Genomic DNA, 22,342 nt, shown 5'->3' with positions numbered 1-22,342 from the left:
GCAGTAACCATCATCCATGGTGAACTAAGAATATAAAAAGGCCTATTCCCACATAGAAGCCACTGCAATCTATAACACTATTTTTATTAGCAACCTGCAATGCAGCCAACACATGGAGATGAAGAAGCCTGAAGAAGTAACTGCTCTTATTATTATTATTGCTCTTATGAGTCTCCCATACAGTGGCAGTCAAAAATCCAAATACTTCCTTCAGCTCCAGACTGGAAAATAACTTTGTTGTGCCACACAGTCAAGCAAATGAAGAGCCCCCCTGCCACCAATTTCCTAAACGGATGTCTCAGCAATTATTCTGCAGACTTCTGTTCGCACAGTACCTCACTGAAACAGCCCAGCTTCCTTCTCAGGCATACCCACCCACACAGAAACTCAAGAAAGCACACTCCCAGCAGTTGAAAAAAGGTCAAAAGCACCTCTCCCCTACTCTAACACGTGAGCAAAAGAAGAGCCACAATGACACCAACTTCTTGTAATTCAAAGACAGCTCAATATCCTCCTTCTGGACAGTCTGTAACAACTATCATGGCAGTACAAGATTTTTAATCATAGTAGGCTGAAAAAATACATTATTAAGTAACAATCAAACAGCTCTTATCTTAAAGCCTATAAAGGTTTACAGAGCCCAAGCCTTGATCTGGCAATTGTTCAGCCAGACATAGAAAAACGTGTATGAGACTGTCAGTGGCACAGGGCAAGGAGCCCTGGCTGGAATGCATCTGTTTTTCCATCTGTAAAGGAATTACTGGGGGAAAAGGACTGATAAATAATTGCCTTTGTGTTCAAAGCATCTGATGAACAAACCTCCCCCTTTTCACTATGCAAACAGGAGGGGAATGAGAGAAGAAGAAAGGAGGACCTGCTGTGCCCCCAAACACAGCACTGCTGATAGCAGCTCCCTGAGGCTTCAGCCATTCACTCATTCAGAGACCCAACCTTCTCATCATTACTTGTCTTTGAAAAGGTTACTGCGAGCAATGTGCAAGCATTTGACCATGCTGACACCTGTAAATACTGAGCATTGCTATTTTTGAGTGGTTCTGCAGCACAGCTTTCTTGGGGGGGTCACTACTGGCACTCCATGCCACAGCATCTGAGCAATCTTGGATGAAGTTTAGCAGCTGTGATTAAAGTATCCCCCACTCAGACTGAAGGAAGAACAACTGGAAGCTGTAACAGATTATTTGAGCTGGATACTTTCAAGCCTAAATGCATTTTACACCTTAATTCAATCTTTCCATCCCAGGACCATCTGCAGAGCTGACAGTTTTCAATGTATTTACACAGCACAGGTGCTGGATTGTCCATTTTACACTGAAGTCATTTACTCACTGAGCTGTCCTAGGAGATCATGAAGCACGATTTCCTAGCAGTCACAATGGAACAGCAGGGATCTCACCACACTGCTTGGCACCAGCTGCTGGGATCCTGAGCATGCAGGGTGGATGCCAAGGTGGCATAGAGGTGCCCTGGTACAGAAGAGAGAAGTCAGTTCAGGGAGGCAGGAAGGGGCCAGCTTGATTTGTATTGTCCTGCTCCAGCATCCAACAGGGACCTTTCCAAAACAGTTTTGGCCCCGATATCAACTTCTCCCAATGGAGTGACAACCTCCAGCATTTAAAGAGATTCATCTGCTTCACAGGCCTGAAGAGGCACATTTTGATACAGTTCTCTAAATCAGGCAGAGGTAAACCAAAAAGGGCAGCCAAGTTCTCTGAGCTGGGCAGATGAAGCTGCTTTTATCAAGGATTACTCACATGGACACCGGCTCCACCATTCCTGCTGCAGCATCCACACAAAGAACATAATTCCTTCTTGCCATCCAAATTCAGCACTGCTCACTACAGGAAAAGTAATTATCTGTCAATCATCAGAGAAGTCAGAAGTCAACATAAAAGAAGCAGTTATAGATTTTTTTAAAAAACCAAAAAAACAAACAAACCACAACAACAGACCATGTCATGTACCCATTTATCTAAATTAAAATCTTTATCCATTTCAACGTAATAAGGAGCATAAACCTACTGATCCCATTAAATACAGCTGAAAAACATCTTACAGCAATGCTTTTCATCATAACAAAAGGTTAATCTAATGATCCTGTGCCATATTTTATGGTTATAAGACGTAGTCAAATTTTATTTTTGGGGGTTGGTTTGTTGTGGGTTTTTGTTGTTTTCTATTTTTTTTTCCTTAGGCTTAGTGGGGTTTTGCTTCTTTTTTCAGTGCTCTTCTGCACCTACTTTCCACAAATATCTTATCTCCAACCAAGATAAGAGAAATCTTCATGGTATTTAAAGGTCTGCAGCTTTTTTTCAACTGCTAGCTGATAATAATAGGGAAGCAAGGACTTCAGTGCATTGCATTTTTACTTCTACAACACTACCTCAAATCACAAATTTTCTGAAAGCTCCTATGCTGTTTTCAATAGGGTTTTTTTCCAAATTAAATTTGAATTTTTACTTAGAATAGTTGATGAACAATTAGTTATATCTTTGCAGTTTTCTTCCACGCAGTGCTGCCTGTTATTTAGTGAATAGAGAATATTGACAGTCAATATTGTGGTCAAACAAGGTCATACTGCAGTAATCAAAAGAAAATGTGCAAGTGTATAATACAATGTTATTTCCCACAGCTGATTCTAAGATTTTAGGATAAAGTTTGTTGCATAGCTTAAATTAGCGCCTAATGATTTTTTTTTTTTTTTCATTAGAAGGCATTATCAGAAACAGAGAGGACAAAAACTCAAACTCTTTGCAGGTGAAAAATACTGTGAGTGCTTGCCTGGGTCTAAAACAATCCATTTCAATTATCAGAAAGGATAATAATCTTGCAGTAGAAGTCAGGAACTGCAGCTTACAGTGTTGGAACTTTTCAACCTCAATCCCAGAGCTAAGCAAGTACAAACAGATGGAGCTTCCATGTAAAAATACATAGAATTTCTTCAGATGCTGGCAAATCCATTTTTCCTGTTCCAGCAGCTGGTGATGTGGCTATTTCTCTTCAGTCTTATTTGAATACTTAGATTTTTCAGGTCAACTGATTAGAGAATGCATCCTCCTAATTTATGCATATATAACCACCTGTGTCTTTTTGAGAAAGACTCTAACCCTTGGGACTAGGGAGGGGATAACTGGTATATATGAACTAGTCAAATCTGAAAGATTGTGAATAAAAAAACACAGAGGAAAAAGAATCACAGAATGTAATGTCAGCATTTAGTGCCTGAAAATGGGAAAACTTGAAATGAGGAAAAAACTCCTAAGGGATTATACAGAAGTGAGCACTTGCCTGAATCTGTTCCTTGCTCTTTTCCAGAAGAGTTAACATTATAACATTCTTCAGCTTCAAAGAGCAGAGAAGCATTTTGAACACTAAGGAAATTCAGTTTTCAATTATGACTTCTTAAAATAGAAAATACAGAAATGATGGAGAAAAATATGATGCAATATACACTTGTGCACCTACACAAGGGCAAACAATGTGGAACCTGTACTACAGTTCTCACTGCTTGTCAACAGTACATTGATTTTAAAATTTTAAAAGCCTTTTTCCATAAATTTCAGTAGCTTCAGAGGTTAAAATTGAAAAAGCATTTTTGAGCAGACAGCTTTGAAGTTATAATTTGGTCTTTTCCAATCTCTTAGTAGAAAAGTAGTTTTTCATGATATAGTCCATAGGGAAATCCTCCAGCTTCCCAATGTGACAGTTGGGCTGTAAGCAACCCAGGGAAAGAAATTCAGCATTTTCAGCAGTGCTAAGCATCGTGTTGTGTTCCCATATATAACAAACAAGGCAGGATCATGCAGAAGCAAGGACTCACCATTGATTTTTCCAGGCCTCTTCCAGTCTCTGAAGATCAGCACTTTAACCATTTGCCTCTGTCCTTTACTCTTGCTTTTTATCATGTTATTATGTGAAAGCACATCTTACAATCTTGATCTCTCTCAGAGATGACAGGGACCACAGAAAGCCTGCAATTGCTGAGAATCCACTGGAGCTTTTCTGAACTCTCCTGCAGCAGTTCAGAGAACTGATGTGCCTTCTGTGGATTTGGGCAACTAGACACAGTCTACTCAATGCTTCTTCTTACAACTAATACTTCATGTTATCCTGTGCAAGTATGGTCAAACAGCTTTTTTTAAACAATGGTTGTGAAATATATTGAAACACATTGCAAACATGCACCAAGTTTTCAAAGAAACATTCTTATCATATAAAAACACAAATTTCATTTTCTCAGCTTAAGGACAATTCAGCTGCTAGAAATATTTCCTCTTTATGTTATGATTACTATCTAAATATCAAAGTTAGAACAATCCACTTTTGAAACTGCATAGGGTTTTCTTACTTGAAACAAAGAGCTGAAGTGCTGCCCACAAGAATCCCTAGGACAAAGTTGTACCTAAACTTCTATACAGTGCTGAAGGCTTTCATAATCACAAATTTTTGAAAGATCTTAGAAGGCCAATATTGATAAATTCTCAAAGGAAAAAAAAAATCAACAACAGGAAAACAAAAAACTTTGAAATGCTTCCTTAGTCTATCATTCAAGATTTTTTAGCTTCTTTATCAATGAGAAATTTTGGGGATCAACTGGAGCTGGATGATCTTCTTAGACAATGATCATCTGTACTGAATTCCTGGGACAACTATAAGGCTGGGTTTCATAATTAATTCTGAATCATCTGTTTAAATTTTAAGGAGCGATTCACAGTCATCACATTCACTGTGTGTCAAGTGTCACAACTACATCTGAATTATGCAAAGGAAAAAAGTTGTGTGTGGCAGTCTGTTATTTTCCTATCAGAAATGAAAATGAGTTCACAAAGTATTAGAGATCTTAAGAGCTTATTTAGTAATCACAGCACCTACAACAAGAGACCTGGCATATCCAGGAAGCTCTATAAGATAAATCCTTGTTTCTGTGTTTGGACACTTTTTACAGCGTCCTGCTGCTACAAGCTTTTTGGAAAGTGTTGTATCCCTAAAAACACACCCAAGGCTGAACATTTCCAGGAATTATTCAGCAATCTTTGATGGCAGCTGACCACAGAGACAGTCATTCTCTGCCAAAACAGGATCTTGGGAGATTTTGCTGTGCGTGGCCAGGACTGGGAGCCCAAGTCATTTCCAGACCAGCTGCCAGTCTGGGTTGGTGGCAGCTGCTCCAGTTTGCCTTCCTCTCATCCTCACTGCTGCAGACACACAGACACTGAGCCAAGGAAACCTGCCAGAAATCTCAGAAATCCCACATGCCGACTTCCACTGCACGGATGTGCCACTTGATGCATCCTCTTAAAGGAAGTTGCTGTATTTGTATCATTTCAACGCAATCCAGCACCACTGTGGGATACAGACATGCAAATACTAAGCAGGGATTAGTCCAGCAGCCATCCTTCCCAGTCATTCCACTTCCTCAAGTGCTCCTCACAGCTCTTGCACACTCTCCTATCTCCACAGTTCTCCTCATCACACGCTTGATTTCATGCAGGCTGTCCTGGGACTTGTTCTGCCTAACACTGTTGCTTTTAAACAGAGTCACATTGCAGCACAAAAAGAAAGTGAAGTAAAGAGAAAGGCATGCTCAAGAGCTGCAGAGCAGTTGGAAACTGTGAAAAGGAGGAAAGCTGAAGCCCAATCTGCACTAGAGAAGTTTTGTCAGCGTAGCTGCATCCCAGATCTCAAGACACAGATGGTTTAAACAGCCCTGGAACTAACTGGGGCTTCTGCCATTAGCATTTATGCCAATTCACTGAGCGAACATAATTCTTCTGGCTAAAATATTCAGTTGTGCCAATGCTAGGATTTAAATCCCAAAAAAAATATAATTAAAACCAAACAAACAGAAAAAAAACAAAAAACAACAACAACAAAAACTCCACAAAACTGGAAAAGCACATGAAAGTAGCAAATGAGGACTTCCTGGTTATCCTGTGGTGCTCATGGAAAGTCTGATCTGCTACCTGCCCACATTAATGCTCTGCCTCCATGCAGGAGAAAGCAGATCCAAGGATAGTTCTGTGCATTGTATCACCAGCAGTGTGCCACCCCATGCAGAGTGTAACAAAAACCATGTCCTGATTCGTATAGATCTAAGTTTGAAGGCACAGAATCTGAATTTTAGAAAGACAGTACCCAACCTAAGTGTACAGGTCATCAAGGCAAAGCAGCCTGGCATCCTCTGGTAGAAAAGCATTGTCTGAAAGAAAAAAACCAAACATTTTTCCACCACAAAATCCCGTGCCATGGATGCATCACTTTGAGAAAGTTTTCCACAGATTCTTCCTGCTTTTCTGGCAGCTTTCCTCTCTGTCTTCCCCATTGAGACTGGGGAAAAAAAATTGAGTTCTACTTCCTCTAAAAGGTTGATGCTCTCTTAAAATCTATCTCTATTCCAAAATCATCAGCTTTAAGGACTGTTTTGTTTGTTTTGCTTGAAGTACTTCTTGGCCAAGGCCAATGCACATCATTCAAGGGAAATGGCCTGGATTGACTCAGTTAGTCCTGATAAAGGAAATGTTAGAGAAGTGCTGTTTAGGGCAAACCCAATGCAGAGTTTACATCTGATAGGATTATCCCACGCCACATGGATAATAAGATCAAGGGGAAAAGACCTTTAGTCTCCAAGATGATCAGGTGAGGACTAGAACAAAGACAAATGACGTGGTGACAAGTAGTACAAAAAAATACACTGGGAAATACACAGTAAGACAAATACTATCTAAAATAGCATCAGTCTCCCAAAACTAGTCAGAGTTGAGATTAAACATTAAGTGAATTTTGCCATCTCTCCTAAGTGCTCAGCCACAGACTTGAGCTGTTCTTGTGTCACACAGAATCCTGCTGCAGAGGAGGAACACAGGGACACGTCGCCTTCACTCCTCTTCCAGCAAACTCTTCTGAGACTAATTCTCCCTCAAAGCTGTCTGGTGATCACACAGCAGAAAAATAATTCCCCAACTGTTGGACCAGGGTATAGTCTGAAAATTATGTTTTCTTGCATAAGAGATTGATATAGAGATCTTATCCAGGCATACATTTGAAAATACTGTTTTTTTGTTACTGAACCTTCTTCTTGTGAAAGAGATTCAGAGGGAGATCTTTCAGTGAAGGAGGTTTGAGCCTTGCAGCTGCACACACAAGTGTTTTCAGAGGGCTGTCAAAGAACACATGGCTTCAAAGCATAAGGATGAGTGGGAAGTGGCAGAAACAAGGCTGCAGTTTATGACTGTTCAAGCAAACTAAACTGCCTCTTGACCTCCTTGCTCCAGCACTGCTTTGTGATTCCTACAGGTTTCAAGCCCTTACTTGAAAAGGCAGTTTTTTGGAACACGAGCAAAGCCATTCTGCATTTTCAACCCCCTGTATAAATTTAGTTGATCGCAATGAAAACAAGCCACAAATTGTAAGAAACTAGTGGTACAAATTACATTAAAAATGGGTGATTAGTCACTTCTTTGATTCACTACCAATTAAAAAAAAAAAGAAGCACAAACAGGAACCTTGGCTTTTCTTCACTAGGACTAAAGTACTGTACAAATTTTAAACTTTTTCTTAATACAGAAAATCTTTGGTTGAATGGAACATTTCAGGCACATTAGATCCAAATTAAATAAACAAAGAATGAATGCCAAAGGGTAGGGATGGGAAGTGAGTGGCCCACTTATGGAGGATTCAAGTTCAGATCCCCAGTCCAAGGGGATATGTGCCTCTGAAGAAAGGGTTGTGGCCACGTGGTTATGTGGGATTTTGTCTTTACGGAATACTTACCATCATGAAAATGCCATTCTGCTCAGTGGGGAGCTCACACTGGGGGATGGGATGCTCAAACATCCCACATATATTTATTTCTCACATATATTTATTTATTGAAACAGCTATGAGCATCAGCAGCAGAAAAGATAGCAGGAAACAGCTCCCATGGGCACTATTGTCCAGGACCTGATCCTCTGGGGTTCTTCCATAACATACACAATACAACAGACACCTAGCCAAGCCATTATCCTGAGAGATCTGAACTAGAGGTTCAGACCAGCCTCTTATTTGAGAGGAAACCAAATCCCTTCATCTAGCAAATTGTAGAAAAAAATCACTGTCGTCTCTTCTGGAGAACTGCGAATAGAGGAATGAAATTTTCTCTTTCTCCAGCCAAAAATTATCAAATCATAACAGGTTCACTCTGTGACCACCCAGGAACTGAAGCTGGATTTGGGAGTCATGTGTTATATAAGTAAGTCCATCATCCTGTGATGTTGCTGTTCCTCCTTCCCTCCCCCCCACACCCCTCAGCTAGATTAAAACAGATGGCAGAGGGACATGAAATAAAGAGCAAACACAGGCAAGTGACTAATTTTCCAAAAGGAGACAGAAAGCCAAACCCTTAACTTCAACGTTAGAAGCAGCAAGGAATGCATAATTACCCTCGGAACATCACATTCTTCCACATAAGCAGATGCAGTGGTTGCTACAGATATGATGACAACAAGCAGGGGAGGGATCCTCCAGGCAGGCTTGACAGGCAGTCTGGGACTACACTGCAGTCCTAGAGACAGAGCAGAGACCCTGGCAAAGGAATCACAGTAGGAAACATGAAGGTGGGTTAATTACACCAGGGACATGAGGACAGAACTATTCCAGTGCTTCCCTTTTACCAGAGAGCACTGTCTTCATTCCAGTCCTGCTGGAGTTGGTGCTTCCATCTCTCCTGTCAGCACCCAGTGGCAGAGGGCAAATTCCCCTTCCCTGGCAGCTCAAGGAAGGTTTCAGACTTTGCATTTCAGCTGCTTCAGTGGAAGCATTACATACCTCTGTTGGTTTTGCTCCATGAGCAATAACATGACAGAGCAGACATTTGGAGTAGTAATTTTCAGGGCTAAGTCTATCAGACTTTGTCATTTTAGCCATTTGGGATTATTTCTGCTGGTTGAATGAATTTAAAAAGACATCCAGAAAATTTAAAGCAAGCATAATCTTTGTTGTGCCTGACACAAAGCATACTGCAGCACATCATTCTGCCAACAGGAGGACTTTTTAGACTGTTACACAGCTAAGAAAAGCACCAAATCCTGGTTCAAGGCACAGAAAAGGATTTTCCTTGGCCGTTCTGTAAGAAATTAGAGCACCTGTGCTCAGACATGGAGGTGCCTATCCTCCAGGACTGAGATTTGTTTCCTTCCTGTGTTATATTGATACTCAGGGCATGCTGCAAATCCTATTTATTTGCCTGTGCTTCTCCTGAGGCGTGCCTGGGAGACAGAATTCCACATTAATTTGGTTGATATTAGTTCAATTGATTTATCTGTAATTTTGCAGTTATTTGTTGTCTGTGTTTCTAGGTCTGTTGTGACCTTTTACAAGTGGAAATTATAAATAACTCTAGTCTGTGAAGATTCATGCAGCAAAACCTAAAACAGCTTGTAAGATATTCCTCCAGTTGTCAATACATTTCAGGTCCAGACTGTGCTCAGTACCATGGACTGGACAGCATCACCCAAAAAGGGAATCTTAAGCATTACTTTAGCATGCATATACAAATATTTGCTGACAGATTAAGAACAGGAAATAACTCTGCCTCAGATTTAAGTTGCAGATACAAGGGGAAAAAAGTAAAAATAAGGTTTAAAGCATGCAGAAATGCAGACTGGGTAAGGAGACTTGGCAACCTTGTAATTTCTGCTTCACACTTCAGTCTGCTGACAGACATCTACTTCACATTCCAGGAAAGGCAGGTTTGCTGCAGCAGCCTTCAGCTGGCAAGGACCTTCCCTTACAAACCTTCCCTGCCTTGTCCCAGGGATGCACTGTGGCTTTAGGAGCCTCAGCAAGAGTTATTGGCAGGAAAGGATTTAAAGACACCAGGAATCAAGTGAAAGTGTCCCTCTACCTTTCCTCCTCTGTTGAGACACAGGGTCTCAAGCTCAAAGTACATGTTCCCCATCAGATCCAATTACAGTAATTTCACGAATACAAGCCGCAGCAATTTGACAAAAATTTTGGTGGAAACCCGGAAGTGCGGCTAATAGTCGGGTGCGGCTAATATATTAATAATTTTCTGACATTTACAACCCCAGACGTGCCAGCCAGAGTGCCGAGCCAAGCACCGGCCAGTAAAAGCCGGCATTTCGCAATTGTTACAGTGTTACCGTGTTGCCCTGGCTCCCTGCAGGCAGCACGGGGGGCGGGGAGAGAGGCGGGAGAGCTCTCTTTCCTCCTCTGCTGCAGCCCAGGGGAGGGGGGGGGGGGGGGGGGGGGGGGGGCGCCGCCATTGCCGCGGCTCCGGGAGCCGACGGGAGCCCTGCGCAGCCATTGCCGCGGCCCGGGGAGGGGGGTGGAAGTGCGCGCCGCCATTGCCGCGGCCCGGGGGGGGGGCGGGAAGTGTGCGCCGCCATTGCCGCGGCTCGGGGAGGAGGCGGGGTGCTTTGTCCGCGCCCGCCGCCGGCGCCACAGGCGCGGGAAAGCTCCGTCCCCGCCCGCCGCCGCTGCCGTAGGAGTGGGGGAAGCTCCGTCCCTGCCTGCCACCACGGGGCAGCGCTGACCCGGGGTGACCGAGCCCAGTGGCAGCGGCGGCCGGCCCCGAGCGGCAGCACTGGGCTGGGCCACCTGGCCCCGTCAGCGGCCCCTAGGGGGCCGAGCCTGCACAGCCTTAGCTCAGCCAGTAAACCCCGCCCTCCCGCCGTTCTGTTAATAATTGCACGCGGGTCCTCGCTGCGAACGACAGAGCGGCTTATATTCGTGTGCGGCTTATCTATGGACAAAAACCGAAATATTTGCCAACACCCAGAGATGCGGCTTATACTCAGTGCGGCTTGTATTCGTGAATTTACTGTACAAGCTCATCTTTCTTAAATGGATTTTTTAATCCAAAGCAGCCGTATTTCCCTCTACTCACACTTAGTATGAAGGGTGAAGCTAATTGTCATTAGTACAACATTTGGTCAGTATCTAAGGACACACAGTCACGTTAGGAAGGATTTGTACAAGTTTATAAAGCCTCATTAAAAATTTTAGATCTAATTGGCTCGCAGGTCAGAGTGGCCAACAGAGCAAGGGACTCCTGCTGGCAAGTGAAGTGTTTCATTTCAAAGCCAGCTGAAGCCTGGTGGAAGATGGAAAAGTAGGAGCTTCCTCTGCCCCAGCACAAAGGCTGCTATTGCTGCCTGGAGCAGTTTAAATGCCCTAAATTCAATAAATTCAATCCCTGGCTAATTCTGCTGTCTGATTACTGTTACTGTTTTTTAATTAAGACACATTTTGCTAATGAACCCACATGGAAAAAAAGCAAACACCTTCTCCCATCCCTCTCAGTACTCTCAGAAAACCTTTATTTGAAAATAGTACTTAAACCCTAATCAGCAAGTTTTCTCCCTGTCAATGTTTAAAGAAATATATTTTAAAAAATAAAAAAATAAAATAAAATAAACAGGCCTTAAAATCAAGACCTGTACATTTCTAGCAGTTCAGTCTACATTCAGAACCCCAAACAGCAGACTGAGGATGCCTTTCCCAAAGGTAATCCCAGTCATGTTTCTCCAGCATTAGGCATTTTTAATTATTTTCCAGGTTTTCAAAGGCAGAATAGCCCCATTTTTCAAACCTGGAAGGGCAGGTTAAGGCTGTTGAACAAGAGCAATTACATCGTTATTTTGTAAATCTTAGTCACAAATGGGGGATTAAGGGCTTAGTAACACACACACATGCTCAGGAAAAGCTGAAACACCAACAACGTGCATTTTCCTTGAGTGGCCACTAGACAAATTCAATGTTTACTTCTGTGATAAGGCTGCACAGTCATTTTCACCCATGCCTTCTAAACGTGATCAGTAAGATGATATATGTTTGTGTTTACAGACAAGGAAGTATTTACATTCAGGTCACTTTAATATGCCTGGAAGGGAAGGCAAAAAAGATTTGTAGAAGTGGCTGATTCCTCCAAAATAATAATATTCCTGAGTCCAAAATGAGGCATGCTATCTTAGGTGAACAGCAGCTTCCTTTGTTTACAGAGCTCTTGTTCAACAATCATAAATGATAATAAATAATGAATAAAGTACAAGACAATATTTTCATCAGTCTTAAATTCAGGACAATGTAATGCAATCAAAATTTCAAGTCTTTCCAGAGTTTTCCAACAACAATTGAGTGCTGAAAAAGTAATAATAAAAGACAACACTTTCATCTGCAGTAAGAGGCGCTGCCATGGAATTTGAATTATCAGTGATAAGCTGATAGATTCTACAAAAGGGGCACTGAGTTGCCAGTTCCACAAAAGTAGCCACACAAACATCTGGACTGTAGTAATTCTTCTGAAAATAGTTGCATGCTTAAAATAGTCACTGCTAAACCCATTCCACAAGAGCTAAATCATGCTGCTAAAAGAAAGCAATAAAAATAAACAAACTAAGGTTCCAGGGAATTCCTCTTGTTTTACAATGAATTAGAGGAAGCACTGTAATGAATTTGCTCAAAAATTGACAAGGAAAGGCTAAAGCAGAGGGAGGGACAGCTCTCCTGCATCCTAATCCAGTGCACTGTCTACAGGATCACTTCACACTCCTAAAAGTGAGTTGGTTGCTTGCTGAGGATAGAAGCCAGCCATAGCAACTGACTGAACTGAGTTCCTCTCAAGAAAAAATCTAGAATTATTTCACTCTGGCCATTATCAAAAGAGAAAGAAGCAGCAGTCCTTAAATACTGCCAGTGCTTTGACTCCAGATATTTATTAAGCAATCTTTTCAGTTAATGATCACCCAGTAAAGCTGCACAAATTCCCACCAGTTAGAAAAGGATCCCCAAGCCCCTCGACCAGGAAAGCCAACAAATTTTGTGACTGGCAGTGCTAAGCAGCACAGCACTCTGCATGGCTCTGCCTCCCCACAGAGAGGCATCATTGCTGCACAGCCAGCATATTTCTGCCACTGTGCTTCTCAGAAAGAGCCTCCAAATCACAGCAGCACTAAGGAAACCGATTATTCCTACACACCACTTTTACAAATGTACCCATACTGTCTTCCTTACTCCACAGTCTCAAACTGAAGAATCTTTCAAAAACTATTAATCAGCTTTCATTAGCTCTAAATTGCTTTTTCCTTGCTTGCAACTGAGGACTAATATCCAAAGAGTTAGAAATTTATAAGTTGATTAACCATAATGAGTAACTGTTTTAAAGTAGGATCAACTGCTGAATATCAACAGATATCTTAGATTTTCCCAATAAACTTTTTTCCCTATGTATTTGCACAAGCTTGAAAAGGAAGAATTATTTAGCAGACATTGACCATTCACCAGACAAAAGCATTTGTGTATCTGTTATTTCCTTAGAGGGCAGCTAGTTATAGACAAAAATATCTGCAGAATAGAAATTAGTGTGGATTCAGAAGGTTTTAAGGTGACATTGACATGATGAAAGATCTATTTTTACCTGTGTGAAAACACAGAAAGCACACACATGTTGTGATCAGCTCATGTACAGCACAAGAATCTGCTCAGCATGTGTAAATATCACCACATAAAATACATTTCCTTTCCTTGTGCTTCCATTCAATTACATGTTGGTCAACCAGTGCTAAAAACATTTTTGAGTAGTCAGTAGCATATTAAACACTTCCAGGGTTAAAATATCAAACCAAGTAAGTGAGATGGGTCCAAAGGTATAAACAGTAAATTGGATTCTTTTTCAGCCACTCCAGCACAACATCAAAAAGCTTTAGTTATGTTAATGAAAACAAATTTCTGAAAGAAAAATTACTCCCTAATTTCACTACATAGCATGCAATGTAACACAAGTGCAACTCACTACACTCCAAACTCTCTCAGAGATAACCCCACCTAGGTGTTCATCAAGTAGATCTTACACAAGAAATTGCAGGTCAATACCCACTAGAGGATGACACCTGATCCCTTTTAGAGTAGAACTTGTCACTCACAGTAAAAGCTGCAAACTCCAATTCACCCGCACTCTGCAGGGTACTCAGAAATTCTTCCTGATAAGAATATATCCCCAGAACACAACCAATAATGTATTTATTCACTATTTCCCTGTATTTTCCTTCCTGCAGAGCCATAGGAGGAGTTAGGCTATTTCCACAGAGAGAGTCATTAGCAGAACAAGTAGCATCCAAGTTTTCTGCAGTTTTCTTTGGCAGATACCACAGAACAGCAAAACTTGAGGAAAAGTAGAGAAGTTTTCAGGACTCTTACGTACGTACAATACTTCAATTAGACAATAAGTGAACCATTTGAAGCCTTAAAACATATCAAGCTGTTCCATTTTAGAGATGTGTAAGAGGAAGACGTAAAATGACACTTTCACCACGCAAATTTTTTCTTCTCCTGTTTGTATGCTGTGTATACAAACCAGCACACACCCTAGGACATATGGCAACGTTTCACATTTCTGTTTTCTCTTCAAAACTATGTCCCAGTTAAGAAATCCCACGTTTAGCTAATACACAAGGAATGAGTCACTTCTTGATGGGGGGAATGAGTTTCTATGGGGAAAATCAGCATTATGCCTGGTGAATTAATGTTTGCAACAGTCATTACATTGCTTAGTGGAGCAATGAGTAAACATTAGTGCTTACTTTAGGATGATGGTGTTTAGATTTAACCAGCTTCAGGTCTCCTCTACAAAGCATTCCAGAACAAGTGCTTCTAGCTGGAGGGGAAATAAGTATTTTTAGCCACTCGAGGAACCAGGCTGGAGTTTGAAGCCTGAATAATTTCTAATGATAAGTCTGAACTTCTTGTAAGCTTAGGGTCCACAGTCTTTTAAGATGACAAAAATCAAGGGTGCATTACCTGAATGTTTTTACTTTTCAAACAGGTAACTGCTCCGGGTAAAGATCGTCTTTAAAAGGGAACATGGATTTAATAAACTCAACTGAACAAAACAGTACATCAGAAGAACCTTTCAAATGGGCAACATCCAAGATTCTCATTTCCATTACCCTGTCTGTGCTTGCTCTAATGACAACGGCCATCAATTCTCTCGTGATGACTGCAATAATTGTGACAAGAAAGCTCCACCACCCCGCCAACTATCTCATCTGCTCTCTTGCAGTGACTGACTTCCTTGTGGCAATCCTGGTGATGCCCTTCAGCATTGTCTACATTGTCAAGGAGGCCTGGATCATGGGGCAGGTGGTGTGTGACATTTGGCTGAGCGTGGACATCACGTGCTGCACTTGTTCCATCTTGCACCTCTCCGCCATTGCTTTGGACCGGTACAGAGCAATCACGGATGCCGTGGAATACGCCCGGAAAAGGACACCTAAGCATGCTGGCATCATGATAGCAGTGGTATGGATCATATCCATTTTTATCTCCATGCCACCTTTGTTTTGGAGGCACCAGACAACCAGCAGGGAGGACGAATGCATCATCAAACACGACCACATCGTCTCCACCATTTACTCCACGTTTGGCGCCTTCTACATCCCGCTGGCCTTGATCCTGATCCTTTACTACAAGATCTACAAAGCAGCAAAGACATTTCACAGGAGAAGCGTCAGCCGGATCGTGAGGGAGGAGGGAGTGAATGGACAAGTCCTTTTGGACGCAGGTGAAAGAAGCACCAAATCAGCTTCAATGCCCAGCACAACAGAGAAGACCTCAGATGCCCTGGTGAGCTCCGATAAAATCAACATCACCCTACGAAGCCCCAAGTCTGAATCCAAGCACGAGAAGTCCTGGAAAAAACAGAGAATCTCCAGCACAAGAGAGAGAAAGGCAGCAACAACACTGGGTTTGATCTTGGGGGCGTTTGTGATCTGCTGGCTCCCGTTTTTTGTAAAAGAAGTAGTTGTTAATACCTGTGAAACATGTCACATCTCAGAAGACATGTCTAATTTCCTAGCATGGCTGGGATATATAAACTCCCTTATTAACCCTTTAATCTACACAATCTTTAATGAAGATTTCAAGAAAGCATTCCAGAAGCTTGTACGGTGCGGGCAATACCTTTAGGAGCATTTGTTCATATGAGGAGAACATAGTCATTGTTTTTTAACCTGTATAAATTTATATAACTGAGATGGCATTTGTTGTATTTAAGGCAAAGCACCAAGACTCTCCATTTACATTATAATGACTTTTTTTTGTATAGGTAATATTGGGAGCATTAACTACCCAAGTTTTAAAGAGATGGATCATCTGGGATTGGATTTGCTCTAAAAAAGCGGTAGCATAGTGTGGCTCTGATCCAATTGGGATTTGCACAGCTGCCTAGCTTGAAGCATAAGGTATTAGCTTATATATGAAGGAAATTTGCATTTGAAGTAGACAAAGAAACAAAACTTTTCTAAAAGTAATTCTCAATCATCAATGAAATATTAAGTATAACAACTCACACATTTTAAACCCTACTGATATAAGATAGAAAATACACCATGGAATTTCCATGTGATTTTAACAGTCTGGCACAGGCCTGCAGCATAGAGCCAAGCCATTCACAGCCAGGAGCAGTAACTTTAAATATATTTACCATCATCCTATATCAGTCAGCTGAGGGAGCTGCAGCCTTGCCTTGTCCCATAGATGGACTTTCCTGTGTTACACAGCACCCCAGCAGCAGGCAAGGGGCTTTCATGGGTTACCAGTTTCCCAGCAAGCCAACGTTGGGAGCCCTCTGCCATTGCAGATGTGAGCACATCCCCAAGGGAAACAGCCAAACATCTGGGGCACCTCCAGTGAGCTGGGTACATGGAGTGCCTGGTGCTCTGAGGCACTGCTTCTGTGGGGAAGGGGAGGCTCATAAAGAGCAGCTGGTTCTCCTTGTGGAGATATTAGAGGGGAGAGAAGCAGGAGACACTCCTTCCTCCATGTCCTCACACCCGGCCAGGCACAGAGCCTGTGACCTGCAGCACCAAACCAGACACAGCTCATGCCAGGGCTGAGCACTGCTGACACGGGGTGGTTTAGTGAGGTTTGAAGAATTGGGGCTGACAACTCCAGCTCAGCATGTTCAGCCCTCCATCCTCAGAAGCTTGATGCCCCCGAGCCTTTTCTCAACTCCCCCAAGCACCAGGATTGTGCTCCACTTTCCAAGCAAATGAGAAAGCACCACAGTGCTGGCAGTGTGGGTCTCTGGAATAGGCTGTGCAGCGCCTTCTGCAGCAGGAAAAGAGGGAGTGACCTCCGTATGCACTGCACACCTGGGCAGGGGATCCTGGGGGATGCTCACTGAGAAGCTCACCTCTAAACCCCTCCTTCGCCCAGAGCATCCATCCATATCCCCATTCCCAACAGAGTTAAAAAGGCATTGCAGGAATTCCAGCCCACCCTAACTTATTTAGTCAAAGATGACCTCTATGAACAAATCCCTTCCAAGGCCTGAAAGAGCAAGCTTGGCCAATCCTGACTGACATGCTCTAGATGCCAAGCCATGAAATTGTTAAGACTCACACCAAAGCCCAGGTTTTGCACTTTTCAGGACAAACAGAGTCAGGTTGTGTCACTAAGAGCCCAGCTTCAAATTCTTTGTCAGACATTCAGTGCTGCCCCACAGGAACAGGGACTACAAACCCCACTGTCAGCAGCAGCAATCTCCTGCAAAGGTGTTCCAGTTTGGCACCTGGGCCACCAGCCTAGGGACACCACAAACGAACTGAGATATGACAGCACCACAGTCACCTTTAGTTTGGGACAGGTGTCACTGGCCCTTGAAGTTGTTCTTCCAAGAGACTTTCAGTGTTTGCATTAGACCAAAAAAAAAAAAGAAAAACACTGGAAAAAAAAAAATCACTGTCATTTCTCTCTTCCCCTCTCCTCCTCTGTATTACAAACTCTGGAGTTTGTAATACTTTTGTATTTCCCCCGCTGGCTACCAGCTGACACAATAGCTGTGAAAAGGGTTTCCTGCAAGATTACGAGGTTTGAAACTTGAGATACGGAACTAATTTGTTTCTGTCACTTGCAACTTACTGCATTCTGCTTTCACATCGAGGTCCAAATGAAATGCTATGCAGAATTACCAGAAACGGTGCATTTGCTTTGCCACTGACTTTAACCCAGCCAGGAATCAAATGGAAAGCTCACTTGTAACACCATGGAGCTCTAGCACAGCAGTGGCACAGCTAAATTTTGAAGATACTGGGATGCGACAGAGTGGAATTGGCTCATGCTCAGTGCAAGCCAGCACACTTTATTACCATTGCAGTCAGAGCACAGCCTCTGCAGCCCCCATGACCTCAGCACTGGCTGCATTATGCTGAGAGACAAAATTGCTCTCAGCATCAGCTGTGCTCTGCTGTCTCCAGAAAGAGCCATGGAATTTAGCTTTCCAAAAGGATTAGCAGATTAGCAGGAGGTAGCACAGAAAACCCCACTAAACCATCCACTCCTGAAGACCTCTATTTCCCACATTTCCTGAGTCATAACCCTGGGTGTCTCAGGGGGATCCATTTCTCTCCCCCTGCCTCTCCCTTTAGGGCTGCTGGAGTACAGACTATACTGTTTATCCTCTTACTCGTACAATGTTTGACAATATCTCGTGAAATTAAATTGAAAGGAAAAACAGGGGCTGCTTTTCAGGAGAAAAGATACTTTAAATATTCATTTAAATAAGAATGGGTGAATCTCAAAGAAGGAACCACGTGTAGATAAACAGAAAATAGCTGTCATTTATGGACTATTAACAGTATTATACTCTGAAACTAATTAAGCTGCTAAACATTTCTCAAGATCCAGGGGTTGTTTCTTTTTGTATTGTTTTCACTGAGCTGTACCTGCTCACCTTTCAACACAGTGATGGGAGAGGCAACTACACAAAATCCGATCCAAGCAAGTGGGCAGTTATTCCATTAAAAGCACTTGCGGCTTGTGGACCATCATTTCTTGGTGTCTGACTGCGACTCGTCACTCGTTCCCTTACAGAACCCACTGTGCCAAACACTTCCCCACACAGTATAATTTCATCTCTAGCATTTACCCATGCATGTGATGCATCCAGAAAAAAAAAAAAATAATTCCCCTTTCAAAATGGATAGAGGTTCAGATGTCTGCAGGACGCTGCTTTCCCTCCCCATGAAGCACACAGGCTTCCACTGGACCTTAGCACCAGGTTCAAGGAGCACAATAGAGCAAGATTTTATGCACTGGAGCTAGGATTTTTTTCTGTGCCCTGTGAGAATTCAGTCTCAGCAAAGAGAAAAAAAATGTGTCTGGTTTCCCACCTCTGTTAGAAGACTCTGTGCATATTTCACAGAAAGGGTTTACATGTACTCCAGTTTGCACAAAGCTTCCTGGGTCCCTATCCCTGCTGCAGCTGCCCTCCCCACCGCTGTTTGCTGCCCATGCATCAGTTTAGATTTCTTCCAACACCCAGAGAACTGGATTTGGAGCAGCTGACCCACTCCCACTTCAGCTTTAGCAGAGAATGGTTCCAGAAGCAGCTGTGAACACGATATCCAGCTCAGGTGGATGGTTTTTACCAACAACAAGCAGTTAGATACACCTCATTATGCTGTACTCAATTTTTTTTGCCTTTCCTCCCTACCAGATCTTTATTGGTGTCCTTTCCTCCTGAGGATGGCATATCCCTTACAAAGAGCTTGGGGACTCAAAAATGCGTTTGTTTCAGTGATGCAGTCACACTTGTTAGCACATGACTGTACCACCCAGAAACACCCACCTCATCCAAATGTGCTTTTGGCAGTCACTGTCTTCAGCTGGTGCCTGATTGTTCTCGGTGCTGGGGAGGTGCACGGGAATAGCTCCCTGCCAGATTATTTTCTCCAGCAGTTACAAACTCAGCACATTATTTGTAGGCAAGTACACATTACTATTCAACCTTTGAACGTCAGATTCCCCTTGCAGAAGAGAAACAGAAAATCACTGCTGTAGCTGCTGCAAAAATAAAATTAAAAAAAAAAAAATAAAAAATAGAAGAACAAAAAGGGCTTTTTGAAACTCTGCAAACCAAAGAGTAAATCCTGCAAGAAAGGGAGAGGAAATCCTTGCAGCAGACTTGTAAAGATTAAGAAGAATCCTAATACTTGTGTCAATCCTACTACAGGGAAAGTACCACCAATAGCAGAACTGCTAAAAATGACCAACAAGATGTTGGTATCTCCTCCCCTGTGAAACCCTGAAATTTATTAAACTAAGTATTTTTTTTCATATTTTTCATTGTCTTCTGAAGAACCAGGATCAAATTTTTTATTTTGCTCCTCAACCAGGAAAGCTAAACCTCTAAAAGAAACAGAAATGGCTTTTTGATTTAGTGTTTCTAGCCATCATAAAGTAACTCAAAAAAATTAAATCTTTGATGATACTGATCTTGTCTAAGAGGAAAGATTACAGAGAACAGAACAAACAGAAGTCAGCAGCAAGGACTGTGAACAGTCAAGGTTACCAGCTAAATTCAAAACAGACTTCCTGGTGCCCACACATAATGGAAACCAGTGACTGAAAGCAACTTGATATCCTCACTTTCTATCCTAACTTACTAAAGTATGAGTTTCATAAATTTCAGTTGTTTACTTCACATTCAAGTGAGTTACTTCTTAAGAAAGAATTCTGCAACTCAGGAAGATTTCAGAAGGGAATTTTTTCAGGCAAGGAAAAAGTATGGTGTTTCATAGTACAATTATGAATTTAAAATCCTGGTTGGGGCAGTGTGAAGTCAAAGATGCTGCTTATTGAATGCTATTGCTTTTTATCCACTAATAGTTCAAACCAATTGTATCTACTCTCGTTTATAATATAATACTATGATATATATTATAGTACTAAAATTATTTAAAATATCATTTTGAAGGTATTCATTGCTATGCACTAGATGGGTAGCACTAATAAAAATTAGCCTCTCTCTCTCTCCACTTTAAAGCAAGATACCTCATATACATGGGTGATACTTTCCCCCTCACTAAATTAAGACTTTTCCTTTCTTCCTGTACACCCATTTATCTGAAACTCAGAGCTGTATTTCATGGTTTGGGTTTAAAGATGAAAAACATGTTTAACACCACAAAAAGTGCTAACTGCTAAGGTAATGCTAGAAGAGCGATTAATCTTCTCACTTTCAGTTTAGATCATGACTGGTGGTAGACATTTAATGCAATAGCTTGTTCTGTGCTGGCACTACTCCAAGATGCAAAAGCTGTGGTTAATTTGTATGACAGCAAGCGTCTGCTAAGCAATTCACTCTTGGCTAAGCTTGGCTTCCCATCTTCCACAGCACAAAGCTGCATGAAACAGTCCACAGCCACGAAACAAGGAATCAGCCAGTTTGCACTCCAGTTGTTTCTAGTCTGGTAGTCTATCTGGAAGATAGTTATCCCACAAACACACACCACTAACCAACAGCAGCAAAGTTGTGCTGCATCCACAGCACAAAAAAAAAAAAACCTTTCACATTCATCTTCTACTTTGGAGGCAGCCTGAACTGATTCATGGCCAGGTAGGCTCAACACAGAGCAGCACTGCTCTCCAGCCAAATACAAAAAGATCCCTTCAAGGAGAATGCCAGTGATTGGCAAAACAGCATTGAATTACCTCAACAGCTCTGGTCAATACAAGGCTTGCATTCTTTGTCATCAAAAAGTTCACCTCTGAAGCTTGAGGTGATCCATCAGCTTAGATATATGCAAAAATACTGGAATTTAAGGTAAGAAAAATTCAAGCTAAATGTTTTCAGATTAGGGATTTGTCTTCCACAGCTACTTTAACAGCCAGTAAACTGCGGTCAGTTTGAACCCAAAAACAGTTTCCCAAGCACGATACATCTGTAACAGCTAAGCAGGATTTCATTTTCCACACACAGAAATATAAGATATGTTACTACTGGACTGTTTCAAACCTCTTTTATCGACGGTGTCCTGCATTTGGACGAGTATTTCTTTCATCTGGTTTTCAAAGTGTGGAAGCAATACTAATTAGTTCATTATCTCAGGTAAGTCTTATCTTATTTTTATAGTCAAAAAAAACAAAAGCTAAGGGAGGAAGGCAGACAGTACCTTAACCTAAGGTCCTAGGGTGGAGGACAGAAGGGGAGGGGAAGGGAGAACAGGAATCCCTTTGCTAACAGCACAAGGAATCACACACTACTGTCGGAGGGATGAAAACGAGAGCTATGGAGCAAAGCAAATTGGGGAAGGAGAAGGAGAACAAGGAGAGAAAGACTGAGCAGTTTTCTCCTTATAGGGCCTGGCAGCCTTGAAATAAACTTGCTTGAACTCATCACAGCTCAGATCCAGCTAGCAGAAGTGCCAGTTCACTTTGGAGCTGCCTGGCACCTCCCGGAGCTGAGAGAGGGAGAGGAGGTGGTTTTGCCACCTCCATCCCACTCAGGGTCAGAGCAGCACTGCACAGCCTTCCAAGACTTCTC

General features: G+C 42.2%; 1 protein-coding gene across 2 annotated transcripts in view; it reads left to right on the top strand.

Moving 5' to 3' along the window:
* Positions 1 to 16,818, top strand: part of HTR1F (5-hydroxytryptamine receptor 1F) — a 101,584-nt gene extending 84,766 nt beyond the window's left edge. For both annotated transcript variants that reach the window (XM_033053122.1, XM_033053123.2), the window contains exon 3: positions 14,840 to 16,818. In XM_033053122.1, coding sequence (XP_032909013.1) covers positions 14,878 to 15,981 — 1,104 coding nt within the window. In that variant the 5' untranslated portion in view covers positions 14,840 to 14,877 and the 3' untranslated portion in view covers positions 15,982 to 16,818. The remainder of the gene's footprint in view (positions 1 to 14,839) is intronic.
* The last annotated feature ends 5,524 nt before the right edge of the window (positions 16,819 to 22,342 follow it).

Source organism: Catharus ustulatus, chromosome 2 (genome assembly GCF_009819885.2).
Source record: "Catharus ustulatus isolate bCatUst1 chromosome 2, bCatUst1.pri.v2, whole genome shotgun sequence".
NCBI classification, from domain to species: domain Eukaryota; kingdom Metazoa; phylum Chordata; class Aves; order Passeriformes; family Turdidae; genus Catharus; species Catharus ustulatus.
The sequence above is the reverse complement of the archived record's forward strand: the minus strand, read 5'-3'. Positions and strand labels throughout refer to the sequence as shown.